This window comes from Simochromis diagramma, unplaced genomic scaffold (genome assembly GCF_900408965.1).
Source record: "Simochromis diagramma unplaced genomic scaffold, fSimDia1.1 OVJJ01000802.1, whole genome shotgun sequence".
NCBI lineage: Eukaryota > Metazoa > Chordata > Actinopteri > Cichliformes > Cichlidae > Simochromis > Simochromis diagramma.
The window spans coordinates 15,264,780-15,278,468 of record NW_024387492.1 but is presented as its reverse complement, the minus strand read 5'-3'; the positions used below and the strand labels follow the sequence as shown (position 1 = coordinate 15,278,468).

General features: G+C 39.2%; 2 protein-coding genes across 12 annotated transcripts in view; one reads left to right on the top strand and one right to left on the bottom strand.

Annotated features, from left to right (window-relative positions):
* Positions 1-5,853, bottom strand: part of lama2 (laminin, alpha 2) — a 212,298-nt gene extending 206,445 nt beyond the window's left edge. For 4 of the 10 annotated variants that reach the window (XM_040018533.1, XM_040018535.1, XM_040018534.1 and 1 more), the window contains exon 1: positions 5,407-5,851. In XM_040018533.1, the coding sequence (XP_039874467.1) occupies positions 5,407-5,473 (67 nt within the window). In that variant the 5' untranslated portion in view covers positions 5,474-5,851. Of the gene's footprint in view, positions 1-5,406 lie in introns of all 10 variants that reach the window. The other 6 variants (XM_040018526.1, XM_040018527.1, XM_040018529.1 and 3 more) reach the window with 2 other exon arrangements.
* An 844-nt stretch (positions 5,854-6,697) lies between these two features.
* Positions 6,698-13,633, top strand: LOC120724702. Of its 2 annotated transcripts, XM_040017024.1 has the most exons (3): positions 6,698-6,877; positions 7,183-7,873; positions 13,448-13,633. In XM_040017024.1, exons 1-3 carry the CDS (start codon positions 6,774-6,776, stop codon positions 13,586-13,588), a joined length of 936 nt encoding a protein of 311 aa, XP_039872958.1. In that variant the 5' UTR covers positions 6,698-6,773; the 3' UTR covers positions 13,589-13,633. The 2 variants fall into 2 exon arrangements, with proteins under 2 accessions (XP_039872958.1, XP_039872959.1); XM_040017025.1 differs by lacking the exon at positions 6,698-6,877 and having other exon boundaries at positions 7,049-7,873.
* The last annotated feature ends 56 nt before the right edge of the window (positions 13,634-13,689 follow it).

Genomic DNA, 13,689 nt, shown 5'->3' with positions numbered 1-13,689 from the left:
AAACACAAACACCTGTTAGCGGAAATGTGATCTATGTTTTTGGCACAATGTCATTTATTAATTCTTGGCTACGGTGTCACAAGACACGAGTTGTTGTTGCAGTGGTGGTGAAGTGGATGGAGGCCTGATGATTGGTTAGAATGAACAAGAAATGTGAACTTTGGTAAGTGTAGTTGTTCCAATGTACAAAAACTCGCATGAGAAACACAGTGATTTCTCTTGTGTTACACTATTCCTGTCTAAAGTTAGTAGAAATTGTAGAAAAGACAATTAAAAGTATAACATGTAATTGCAAGTTGTATAAAGCAAAAGGACATATGTATCTACATTCTGCATGCATCTACAGCTTTTATGACAGCACTTCCTAAACCCAAGCAAACTTTTTTGAATCATTCATATCTTCCTGCCTATTCTGCTTTTATTCTTCCCTGTACCTATCTTTCCTTCCTTTCTTCACTCCCTCTACCCTTATTTTCTAGGACACATTGATTATATTCACTGAATTTGGGTACCAGGCTGAGAAAAAGTGAGCTTCCCCCCCCCCTGTGTATACCATCAAATCCATTCAGCTAAGCTCGGCTGCTCTCACATTAACATAGCAGAGTGAGATCAACATATTTTAGAAACGTTATAACGTTGGGATGAATACACCTCATAAAAATGTTGATTTCTCTGATGAGCAGAAAAACCCATTCTGGATTCACATCGCCTTCATTGCGGCGCCTCTGGTGAGTTCACATCTCATCGCATTTGGCCCAGCTTGGTTAAATCCACATTACCATAAACTTATAAACACATCTGTAGTTGCTATGAAGAGACTTTTTTTATCAGCAAATTAACTACTTGTTATATTTTTTTAAATAGATCCTGCCAAGGAGAAAATATATCACAGGATTAGTCTGCACCTTTAATTACACTTAAAGTGTGATAAACATCAACAGGGAAATCAATCAGTTTTCTCACTCTTCCTTACATTTTTGCATCTTGTCTAAGAGGCAGCATGGGGTTTCTGCAGGACAGTAGATTATGAGTAAGTCACATGAATTCACTGAATACAAATGCTGATTTCTCAGTTGGTTTACAAGCCTTGTCTGGATTCAATCCACACTAGTGTCTCTAGTGACTATACTTGACATCTATTCATGCAAATCAGGCTGGTAATACTCACATTAATACACACATAACTCCAACAAGTTAACTTTCTGGCAACTTCTCAGAACTTTTACATTTTTTTCCCCAGTGACAGCCACATATTCTTGACATTTTGCTATCTTTTATCAATACAGTTGTTTGGTTTGGTGCCAGAGTCCCATGCATCATACTGGCTCTCATCTGATAGAAAGTCAGAGTTTAAAACTTATATTGCAAGAAGACTCATGCTAAGTTATAAGAGTATATGAAATCAAGGAATGTGCAGGAGCAAAATAATTCAGAAGCATCCAGCAACACAAAATTTCCACATATTAAAACCACATTAATGTTTTAGTGGAAAGAGGGGACCCAGTTACATACCCCTACCTGTCAGTATACCCTGGCAAACTCTGGCCACTAGAGAAAAAAAAGTATTCTCAAAGTGGTTAGTGAGTGTTTGCTGGAGATTTGTTGCATGTCGCCTGGTGAAATCGGTCACAAAGAGCGTGCGACACCAAAAACCTTGTGATTCCTGGTGGTCAATAGCAGATTGGCATGGTCACCTGAAGTTTGCATGGAAAACCAACCAACTTGTCTGCAAACACTTGTCAGCTACTCACTGAGCTACAGCGAAACTTGTAAACGTGCACCCCAAACTTCAAAGTAAAAGTTGTACCCTACCAGTACAACCAATCATTTTGAATGGTGCACTTTTACTTTGAAGGCAAACTCCGTTTCCAATTTGCGCTGCAATTCTCACAGTTTCACTGCTACTTGATGAGTATTTGGCAACTGCAAACAACGCACTGTCTTACATGCAAATTACAGGCGACCACAGCAATCTGTTAATAATCAAGGCAATCACAAGGCAGCTTTTGGTGCAAGTCCATATAGCTCTTTGCAGCCAATTTCACCTAGTGACTGCCAGCAGCCTCCAGCAACCACTCAGGGAATATAATTTTTTTAGAAGCAACGAGTGGTTTCCAGCAGGTCGCCGACCAGTCTCTAGGTCTGTGGCCTTAAACCACAGACCTATTTTTCATGTTTTGGCTGACCAGTGCATACTGTTTTTGTAAATAGCAATGTATTGGCATTAGTACTCAACATAATGTTCACTGATTATCACTTGCCAAAACCTCAGTGTTTTCTCATCAATCTGTTGATCTTTTTTCATTATTTCAATCACTCCATATAATATCAGCAAATAATGGTGGCTGTGAGACCCCGATTTCACGTTGTCTCAAAAAATTTCAACAAGCAAAGATAATAAATCAACAGTGAATCCAAGTTTGAGGGGGAAAAATACCCCGAAGTGTTTAACACTCAAAAGTCAATGCTGAGGCAACTAAGAGAAACAAACAAACAAACAAACACAAAAAATCCTCAGATTCAAATATTGATAGCTCATTATCGATGAAGAGAAATGTAGAGCATCACATTTTCCAGCTCACCCTCCCAACTTCAAACCAGTGAGAACAGCACAGACAAATCCTTTCATATGCCCTCAAAGCTGCGCAAAGATTTTTTTCTTCAGATACAAAAATCAGGAGAATACATCAGTTAAAACTAATCATTATTTATGTTCCACACTGAAGCTGAAAGGTCTGGTGTATTCTGCACCAGACTCTCCAGGAAATGTACTTGAACTTCCACTATGACCAAAAAATACCCATTATTTCCTGATCAGCAAAAATGATCTCAGTTCTACCCTCTCACAGGCACAAAATAAATATTGGAGAATGACAAAACCTTCTTTTCCAATCAAGCTGTTGTTGCTTAGTGGCTAATGTAGTTTGGTTTCCTTGCTGAACATCTATACTTCAACCTCATCCTCTGTCTTATATCCTCTGAACCTTCTGTCTACCTGTTTCATCAGTCCACTCTCTATCACTCTTCTAGTTCTTAACAACTCTTAAACAGATCCCCCTTCCTCTCTCTTTCAGCTTGCCTCCTCCTTCTCTTCTCTTTCTGATTATCTCCTAGTGTCTCTCTGAGCTCTGTCGCTGATGGAGAGCATGCCTGGTTGACATGCCTGGTAATGAGGCTTCTTAAGCAGATGGCCTCTTCCACCCTCTTCAGCTCACTCTTTTTCCATCTCTCGCACACAAACAATATACAGAAACACATACATCCTGATGGCAGTCCCCATCCTCTTCTCTGCGGGAGGTCCAGAGCACTCCAGGTTTACAGACTAGTTGGAGATGGTTTGAAGAGGATAAATAGAAAAAAGCATGACTGGCAATACATTTGCTTCATCTTTCGAGCAACAGTCACCATCACCTCATACTGAAAAAAACATGCACATGCAAAGAACTTCTGCACGCACTCATGTTCAAACACCTGACTGATCAGCTCCCTGCACAGGATGCAACTATTTCATCTTTTCCAATCCAGTTTTAATGCATTTTGTGGATCTGTGAGATAATTTGCTTAACAACAAACTTAGAAGCACTGCTTGCATGAATATTTTGACTCTTCTTGTGCACCATGTTATGTTGGTTTTGTCTCAGCTGTCAATCCCCATCTCTGCTCAAGGCTTCGTTGCTCATTTTTCATTGTTGACTGTGTCAGGGCCCTAACACACACACACACACACACACGCACACACACACACACACACACACACACACATTAAATGAATTAATCTTTCATAGCCTTGCACACATACCAAGTAAAAAAGAGCAGTATTTCTTTCTCGAGTGCATTTCAGGGCACTTCTAATTAAAAATTGAATTCTTACTTCTATTAGACTATTAGATTTTTTTTTCAGTTGGTGTCCACAGATGCAGATTGTTTAGTTTTTTGTTTGTTTAAAAAAATGTTAGCATCAGTTTCCTATTATTTAGGACAATCTTTATATCACCAAAAATGTTCAAAAAAATGATTTTTTTAGTACTGTATTAAGAGCATTGGTTCTGCAAACACATAATGTTTTAAAACGATTTAGAGATGATTTTTCTAACCGTAAAGTTGTAATGGTATTCAATTAATCTCTGTTATATTGGGTTTTCTGACAAAATATTAAAGTCATACTGCAAAATCAATATGTGAAATAAAAACTAGCATGGCTTTTTAGTACATTCATTCATTTTTTTGAAGGAAGTGAAAATTAGAATTAGAAAAAAGCAGGACATAAACCGCAGTCTCCTGGGTGAAAGCGCTACTAGCCTTACTTTCCAGACTTTGTCAATGTTTTCTATGAGATCCCAGTGGCTTTGACCAAACAGTACTATTTTTGCCCCTGAATTGTGAATAAGTAAACTAGAAACTGCTGGTTTTCCCAGGTGAGGTCAACCGGCCCTGCCTAATGCTGTAACTTGCTAAGAGCCCTTACAGCTGGGGCTGGAGGTGAGTTACAGAATAGAAAAAAAGAAGAAAAGAGACATTACTTTTAATAGTGCACATATGTTACGCGTTGCTACGGATGCGTAGGTCTTGTATTTGTGTGCTTAGATGTAAATGTGTCACTTTGTGCATCTACAAAGTATTGCCTATATACACATTGTCTATATTTACAGTGACAGGAGACCAAAGAAATATGACTTTTGATTGAAAATAAATAAATAAGTTTCTGATGATGTTGCAGTAGGTGGAACATAAACTTTATGAAAGAAAAAGAAGGACTCTATACTAGTAAGGCTGTATTTTGTGAAACATGGATCATCATAAACTCAGTGTATGCTGTTTTGCAGCAGTAACTGCAAAAGAGCAAGCCAAGTGACATCTGTCTAACACATAACAGTACAGCTAAGCCAGGGTCAATTATGTTTAAGGTCAAGCACTTAATTTGATTTATGTGGCTAAAAATAATACGAAATCCACCAGTAAGTCTCTGACCCATTAAACTTGTGTTTCTCTTTTTTTTTTCCAATATCAGATTGAAGAGACAAAGCGGGCATAAATCCCACCATAAACATCTTTTCATCAAGTGCTAGTATTAACTTAGGGCTAAAGCAGACGGCTGTGCTCATTGACAAACGTGTTTAAATAGGCTTTGAATGATTTTCACATACTTTCCCCTCCCTTTTGTTTATTGAAAACAAAGTAAAGCTACAGCCAGTAAAGGCAGGCTTCTTCGCAACTAAACCGATACAAAATATACTGAACTGATAGCCGGAAGTTAAAAGGTGTAGCTAATTACTGACTGAGTGGTTCATTACGGGACACGCTGAAACAGCCACAGCCGAATGAGCTCTGGGGGTTCTGTGTAAAGAACTCCAGCAGAGAGCGCCGGGTATCGGCGTATCGATTATCTATCAGTCGCTGATGACTTACCCCTCTGCTGGGCTTGGCAGTGTTGCCATAGCAACGCGGTCGTAAGTACGAGCAGAAGCAACTTCATTTTGTCCTGTCTGAGTTGCTATGGTGTAGCCTGCCGCGCGCGCGATGTGGGGTCCGCGGCGTCCTCTCGCGCGGCTCAATGTTGAGTTGAACGCCAGAAAAGTTTTAACAGAAGTTGATCCAAACTCTCTCTTCTTCTTCTTTTTCTTCTCCTCCTCCTCTTCCTCTCGTTTCTCCTCCTCTCTAAAAGTTGTGGCGGGAGCAAGGGTGGGGGAGATGGGAATGGAATATGAAACCTTCCTAGGGAGATGCAGGTGAAAAAAAAACAACAACACTACATCCAAATGAGCGGTCTTGTAACCAAAATGTGTTCTTCAAGACAAGAACACTCAGACAGATGCTACAAAGCCAGTGAAGTGTTACATCAGTTCTGAGAAGAGGAGAAGCAGAGGGAAAAGTTTGAAAAGTAGTGGTTCACAGACAGTATCAGAAAAGCCAGAAGTTCTGGTCCACACGTGTCCAGATGTGCTCTACTGTTCTATGGCTCCTCCTGCTGCCCCATAGAACTTACCACACTCTGGGGCAAAACAACATTAAATCTCACAGATAAACTGGAGAGACTTTAAATAAGGGGAAGCCATGTACTGTTATCAGTTTATTTTACAATTTTATTTATTTGTGGACAAAAAAAAGTTTTAAGTTAAAAGAAAAACTGCTTGTAGTTTAAAGAATGAAGTGAGATGTGAAACGACACGAAGCTCCATCTGTTGAAACAATCAGAGACGCTGATACATACATGTCACCTGCACATTAAAGTTAAAGATGCACAATATTTGGTAACTAGAGGTGTTGGTACCTCCATATGTTGGGTAAAAAGAAGGATTAGACTAAGGGTGGAATTAAAGCAATTTTCAAATACAATGTTATAAACATAAATGATAAATTAGGATAGAATAAATTACTTTATCTTACTGCTGTTTGGCAGCAGTAAGATAAATGTAAATGTAGTGGTGTAGGGTTGTCTACGGGAATTCAGGGTGTTTCTTGTTTACTTGTTTACAATGGCCTCCACTCCCTGAGTGTACTCAGGGCCATTAGAGCTGTTTACTTCTTCCCCGCTGAAAGCACTGGCATATTATAATGTTACAGCTCATCAACCTGTCAGTCAATTCACACACCTGTGACTGTGACTACTTACACAGATGTGCTAATTTGAGTGAATATGTTACTCCTGTATTTGTGTGTGTTTGGGTGAGAATTTTTGTTTGGACTTGTTTATGTGTCCAGTGTGAGTTAAGCTCCCCCGGAGGCTAAGACCTCCAAAGACAGAGAGGCTTACTCTGCAGACACGAAGGCTGAAGATGGGCTCTCTTCACTGGGCTCGTGGGCCTGAGCAACCCTGGAGTGCTGCTGGGTCTCTGTGGGGATGGGCTATGTCGAGGCTGCACCTGGACCGAACAACAAGGTTAGTGACATCATGAGATATATTTATTTATAAATTCACTTTAAAAATGAACTATATTTTTACAGTAATGTTATACATATAATAACATAACTTTCGTGAACTTTTATAGATTCATTTTCTCACAACTGATATAACTTTATTGACGGTTTGAGATTTATTTTCATACTTCTTGATATTTTTCCTATTTTGTTATCTGTCTGAATATGTGTGGAACCTCTGGAGGAGTAAAAATTATTTAGAAGTTCTTTGTAAAATGAAAGATGGGGGAGGAATCATGAGCTCTCAAAGGAGGTTTTGATTTACAGGTTCTTTCAAGGAGATGAAGAGATGCTGGTTTTGACCCAGAGTGATGAGTTAAACCGAAGTTACTGTGAGGACAACAGATCAGCCTTTAACAACATCACAAGCAATATTAATCCACATTTTGATGACAGAATAAACAGCAGACTGTCATCAAGAGAAGACAGACGCAAGGATGAGCCCTCTATAGCAACTCATAACGGAGCCACCAGCCCCTTAGGATGGGAAAGCCCAGCCTTTAAAGAAACCAGGGCTACTGTAATCTCCACTGGAACCAAGACCTTCACCATAACTTCCGCTGTCTCTACTGAAGAGCCCTTTTGGTTGGAAAATACCAGAAGTTATGAAAAAGAAAAAAGATTATCTGAGATGCAAGGTGAAAAGATGGGAAGCGAGAGTTGGGAGAATCAAGGTTCCAGCCAGAACCGGGGGAACAAGAAGAAGTCCATCAGACCATCTGGGCTTCCTAGAGGGAAAGTGGTAAAATGGAGAGTTTCAGGAGATGTAGAGAAGAATCAAGAGGGGGAGAAACCCGTAGAAGGGACGTCTCAGCTCTGTACACGCCTTGAAAAACAGAGTGGGAGCATGAGTTTGGTTACTTCGGTTCAGAGCCCCGAAACCTGCACCCTGGGTCTGAACCCCTCTCCCACCATCACAGCCTGGGAGGCTGGCTGGAACATCACCAATGCTATACAGGTACACTAATACACACATGTATGGTTAAAATGCTTTCCCTAAAAGAAAATATAACAGTTCTTATGCCCTGCTTTAGAAGTTCATGATGCCATACCTCATGTAAGTGATTAAAAAAAAACAGTAGAGCAGCAATACAGATATTTGTCTTACATTTAAGCTTATTTTCTGCCAGAGGCACATAATTTAGGTCGTTACAATGCAGCACATTTTTCAGACTTCCACTTTTATAACTTTCATGCACCTGTATCATGCCAATCAACCTTTCCTACAGCTACAGACGCACAATCCTTGATTTGTTCCCTGCCAAATGAATGCAATAACTCAGCATGTTGCTAGTATGACTTATCCAGTTATGAAAAGACATTAGTCAAAGTTATTTAATCCAGTTATTGAGTGCTTTTACTCAATTCAGATTTTTGAGTCAGTGTTTCAGCGTTTAAAGCGGCAGGACTTTAAAGAAAGCCCTCATGTTTGTCTTCTGATAACACATCTTTTGTTAAGTGCAGCTGAAAATGCACCACATCTATTTTTCCTCTGAAAAATGACAACTCGAAATGCCAACTGTGAAGGTGTTAAGCTGCACACGTCATTCAAAAAGCATGAAGCAGCCTATTTCATTTACTCCTTTTGTGTTTTTATATTACTGAACAATGCTTTCTTTTGTCTTGCAGTCTGTTTGTCAGGCACTCGCGAGCCTTGATAATTAAATTAAGTGTGAATAAAATCGTTTTTTAAAAAATGACAGTTCCCCGGTCACAGCGTGTCCTCGTGGCAGTAATGCTAATAGCTTCTCTTGCTCTAAATGCTGGGCTCTATTCAACCACTGCATTCACGTAAATGCGTGTGTGTGTGCACGTGTGTTTTAACTGAATAACTCTGGTGTAATTGAACAGTGTCACCGGAGCCATAGAGAATGCTTTGTGACATTAGGGTATGAATACTGTGTATGCATCCATACACAGTCATATGCAGATAAATGCTGACTAATTAAGATGCAAACATGTTCCTTCGGGAGCGGAGGTAAATTTGCATCAGATGCTTTTGTGTTCGATTGCTCGAAACTCTTACTGTTAACCCCGTTGTATAAGCACATAACACATATTCTAGCACATGATTTTTAGTAGAGAAGTATTTTATGTGCTTGGTTTGTTTACGGCAGTCTATATCTGAGTGCCAGATTTTTTTTAATTCCAGTTTTCCTTAGAGACTCGGTTTCTGTGCCAAGCAAGCCACAGAATCCTGGTCTCCAGTGAAAATTCAGCTTGTGATATATACTGTATTACTGATTAAAATTGCTTATTTAAAGCTATGGCTTTTTAAATGCTCCCAGCTATTTATTTTAGCTCCAAACCCCAGTGTGATCGGAATACTTTTCATGTAGCGTGTTTTTACCTCAGCACAAACACTTTCCAGGGTTGTTGGATTGGTTAATGTTTTATAGGTTGTTCATTACCTGCAGCCCTCTGTCTCAATCAGCGACCTTGACTAAATGAACTGCTCAGTAATGCTTTCACTTGAGGTTACAGACGGTCAGGTTATGGTTTAATATTCACTGGATACTAAAATATCGAACAGCGACGAACAATCACATGGCAGCGATCAAAGACAAAGGATATCTGTGGTGTGTAAAGAAATATTATGGCATTAATCACAGATCTGATGTTTGGCTAACAAATGTCTAAATAATGGGAAAAGAACAGCACTTTTATCTCCTATCAAGGCTAAAAAGAAAATATGTACTTTCCTGTGGTGGTTTATTGATGCCAATATAATTGACTGTCTGCCAGCTTAATAAAGTTTTTATTAGAAAGTAAATTTGCTGCCAAAATGCAAAAACCAGCTCCAGCTCTCAAGGCTCCTGACATGGGAATAATGAAACTCAGTTTGATTTCCAATCTGATTGTTAATGAGGCAGCTCCAGTTTGTGTGTCTTTGTTTCAAATTAGAGATATGGACCTTATGTTATTGAGAATAAGAATGGCTGCGACTGACACGCTTTCTGTTTACAAGTGATATTTTACTTTAAGCCACACTGAAAAAATTTAAGTCGTCGTGATTTTCTGATCTAAACAGAAGCCAGAGGGGAATAAATGTACTCGTTCTGTTTTGGAAAGATGGTTGAGAAAAGGAGGATCTGTTCCTTTATTCTTTTGCTTTGCTTAGACTAAAAACTTATTGGGATGCTACAAACTGAATGTCTGTTTTTCATTCGCCCCGTTTAAAAAAAATGCTCTTAATGAACTAATTGCGTCAGATTTTTACATTTCAAGTTTTAAATGATCTGTGAAATGATAAATCAAAAATAACGACTGTAGCTGATTGTTTACCGATGAATAGGCTATAGGTATGCAGACACTCTATAAACTTCAGTCTACAACATGACAACGAACTCACTGAGCAACACTACACGCTCATGTGACTTTTCAGTTACAATATAGATACTCTATAAATCAGAATATGTTTTTCAGTCTAGATATATCGTGATTTACTCTAAAAAGAACCATAACTGAAAAATATGAACGTCAAGCCATCTTAAACTAGTGAACTTACCAACTCATAAGTCTTTGCTAAAGAAATATATGATAATATAATAATACATATATTCACCAGTCACTTTATTAGGTACACCTTGCTAGTGCTAGATTTGACCCCCTTTTGTCTTCAGCTGCTGGAAATGCTCCTCAGGCATTTTAGTTCATTAGTCAATACTGACATGATAGCATCACGCAGTTGCGGCATATTTGTCAGCTGCACGTCCATGTCAATCTCGCACTCCACCACATCCCTGAGGTGCTCTGTTGGATTAAGATATGGTGACTGTGGGGCTATTTTAGTACAGTGAGCTTATTGTCATGCTGAGAAAAAACCTGAAACATCACTTTGAGATGATTTGAGCTTTGTAACATGATGCGTTATCCTGCTGTAAGCAGCCATCATGCTTTGCATAGTGAGATGGACATGGTCAGCAACAACACTCAGGTAGTCTATAGTATTTAAACTACTAAAGGGCCTAAGAGTGCCAAGAAAGTACTACCTACACCATTAAAATACAACCACCCATGTTATTTGTACCAAATTCTAATTATATTCAATGTATTCAATTCTATATATACCAACGCCACAACAGAAATTGTGACTCATCAGACCAATGACCAATTTTGTAGCCCCATGTGAATTTTAGCCTCAGTTTAATCTTCTCAACCAACAGGATTTGCACATGGTATGGTCTTCCGCTGCCGTAGCCTGCCTGCTTGAAGGTTCGATGTATTGTGGATTCAGAGACACTCTTCTGCATACGTTGGTTGCAACAAATGAATTACAAATTGCTGTTGCTTTCTTGTCGGCTCAAACCAGACGGGCCATACTCAGACACCAACAACCATCTGACATTACATATCACTTCAAATCACCTTTCTTGCTTATTTAAAGGCTTGATTTAAACGTCAACAGATAATCTTGACAACTTCTTCAAGCCTAAATCCATCGAGTTGCATATGCCGTGTCATTAGATTCAATGAGCATCTCCCTGTTCCTAATAAAGTGAAAAGAGAAAAACAGCAAATGCATGAATTAGGCACATCCATTTGTTGTTTTATTGATTTTTCTAATGCAGGTTTGATTGAACTTGAGAACAGTTCTTTGTTCCTGGTTTAAAAAAAAATGTCACTTTCAGTTATTTAAATGTCAAACCTGCCTGTGTCAGCACCATCTAATCCCCCCATGGCAGAAAATAAGACATTTTTCTGTCACTTTTTGCCAACTAGGCATGTCCATGCATAAAATACTGGCCATGACCTGAGGGGCAGGAGCTGAAATCTAACTCAGAAGTCCAGGCATGGTGCAGTGAATGTGCAATAAACTTTATTCTATTAGCATGTAATGCCAAAGAACTCTCACTGTTTTGCCAATGCTTCCTGTGTAAGATATGAAAGAGTATAAAGGTAGTGTTGGGTAAATAGAAGATACTAGAGTTGTCATATTGTGGCAGAATAAAAGGGGGTGGGGGTAAAACTTCTTCTACAGCTTCTCTCGAGCCAATCGGGGATTTGTTTCTTCCTTTATTGTACCCCTTTGTGATTGGAAGCTGCTTTTGGTTGTACTCAGAGTAACCAATTAGGAATTAGCTGGCAAAAACACAGAGAAACAGAAGTGCAGTGAGAGCGGCGGGGAGATGAAATCAAATACTTGAGCGTCAGATTCCTCTCAAACTGCTTTCATCCCCAGCAGCTCCATTTGAACATCAAAGCTCTATCAGCATATGCCTAACAGTCACCAGTTACAAAATAGCAACTTGAAAGAGAGAGAATGTGTCTCTGTCTGTTTATGCATCCACAGTGTGTGCTTATGTCTGCTCTGTGATGTGCTTCCACAACTCTCTCAGTGAGTCTGCATATCTCCGTGTTCCAACATTCAAAACACAGCAACTCCATCAAAGTAGCTTGTTGTCTCCTCTGATCTCCCATCATCCAACCTCATGCTCTCTGGCGCTGAGGCTGCACCTCTCCTTCCAACCTTCTCTCCTGTCTGTGTCCTTCTCCTCCTCCCTAGTCTCCCTGTTTTTTCTTTTCTTTTCCTCACCTCACACTTTCACCTCCATTCCCTCTCCTCCATCTTCCCTCTCTGGCAGTGACTTACATTTTCCCTTGGTGATGGGCCAAAGCTCGACTCTACTCTTCCTTCTGCTCCTGCTGGTCTCCTGCATCCTCAGACTCTCCAGGCATCCAGCCAAAACTCTTCTCTCGCCTCCTCCTCATCCAACCATGAAGAGTCCTTTCATCTCTTTGCTCTCGCTCTTCTCCTCAGTCATCCTTCGCTCTTCAGTTTCCACTTTAAGTTGTGAATTTTCACATTTAAAAAAAAATATTTTAACGTATGTATGCACAGTTACGATCCTAATCTAACTTTGACTAAGATTTCTTGTCTTTGGGGTCTCATGATGATGATTATTGCATGAATTTCAGTAATGCTGATATATTCTTTATAATAATATCAAACCTTTCAATTACATTTTTTAATGGAATTTTATTTTTATGGTACCATCTCATGAGAACAGTCATCTCAAGGTGGATTATTTTCTAAGATAATGATATTCCCCCACCTTCTTTCTTTCTATAATTTCTTCTTTGTGTGCACACAAAGAAGAAATTACCCTCTGGGTTGTAGTGTACTTTATCGATCTAGGTTGTTTATTTCTGAATTATCTAGCTTGGTAGAATTCACATGCATTAAAAAAAAATTCCTGATGTGAGCGGTTTCATTTAAGATGATCTTTAAAATGTGCAAATTTGATTTTGGCCTGAACTTTCACTGAAAATGTGCATCTGTGATGTGTGACTATGCACAATTTATACACTGAAAAACAGAAACAAAACCCACCATCAAAGTTTGTTTTATTTTGAGTAAATTTCTCCCTTCAAAGATGAAGTAACGACATGCAGATTAAGCCAGAAATTTCACCCTTACATGATCTTACATGAACATCTAAGCTGTTTTTGATTCGTCTGTCATTTCGAGCTTTTCTTAGACTACTCGTAAACCTACATTTTTTAAAATGCACTTTTTCTTTTCTCAAAGGGTATCTTTGTGCTGGGTTTGCCCTTCGCCCTGGTGCAGTCAGGTTATGTGGGTCTGGTCCTGTTGGTTCTTTCAGCGTGGGTCTGTAACCACACAGGAAGAACCCTGGTGTCCTGTTTATATGAAGAAGAAATGAGGTAGAGTTTCACATTGTTATCAATATCAATATGACAGTGCCTGTTGTGAGCCCGTTACTAAAAGTAACCTTAAGTGTCTCGTTTTATTGAGATACTTAAGGGAAC

Coding starts and splice junctions, on each gene's coding strand:
- LOC120724702 (XM_040017024.1), top strand. CDS start 6,774: ATGGGCTCTCTTCACTGGGCTCGTGGGCCTGAGCAACCCTGGAGTGCT. Junction 6,878..7,182: donor CACCTGGACCGAACAACAAG/GTTAGTGACATC, acceptor TTTGATTTACAG/GTTCTTTCAAGGAGATGAAG. Junction 7,874..13,447: donor ACATCACCAATGCTATACAG/GTACACTAATAC, acceptor CTTTTCTCAAAG/GGTATCTTTGTGCTGGGTTT.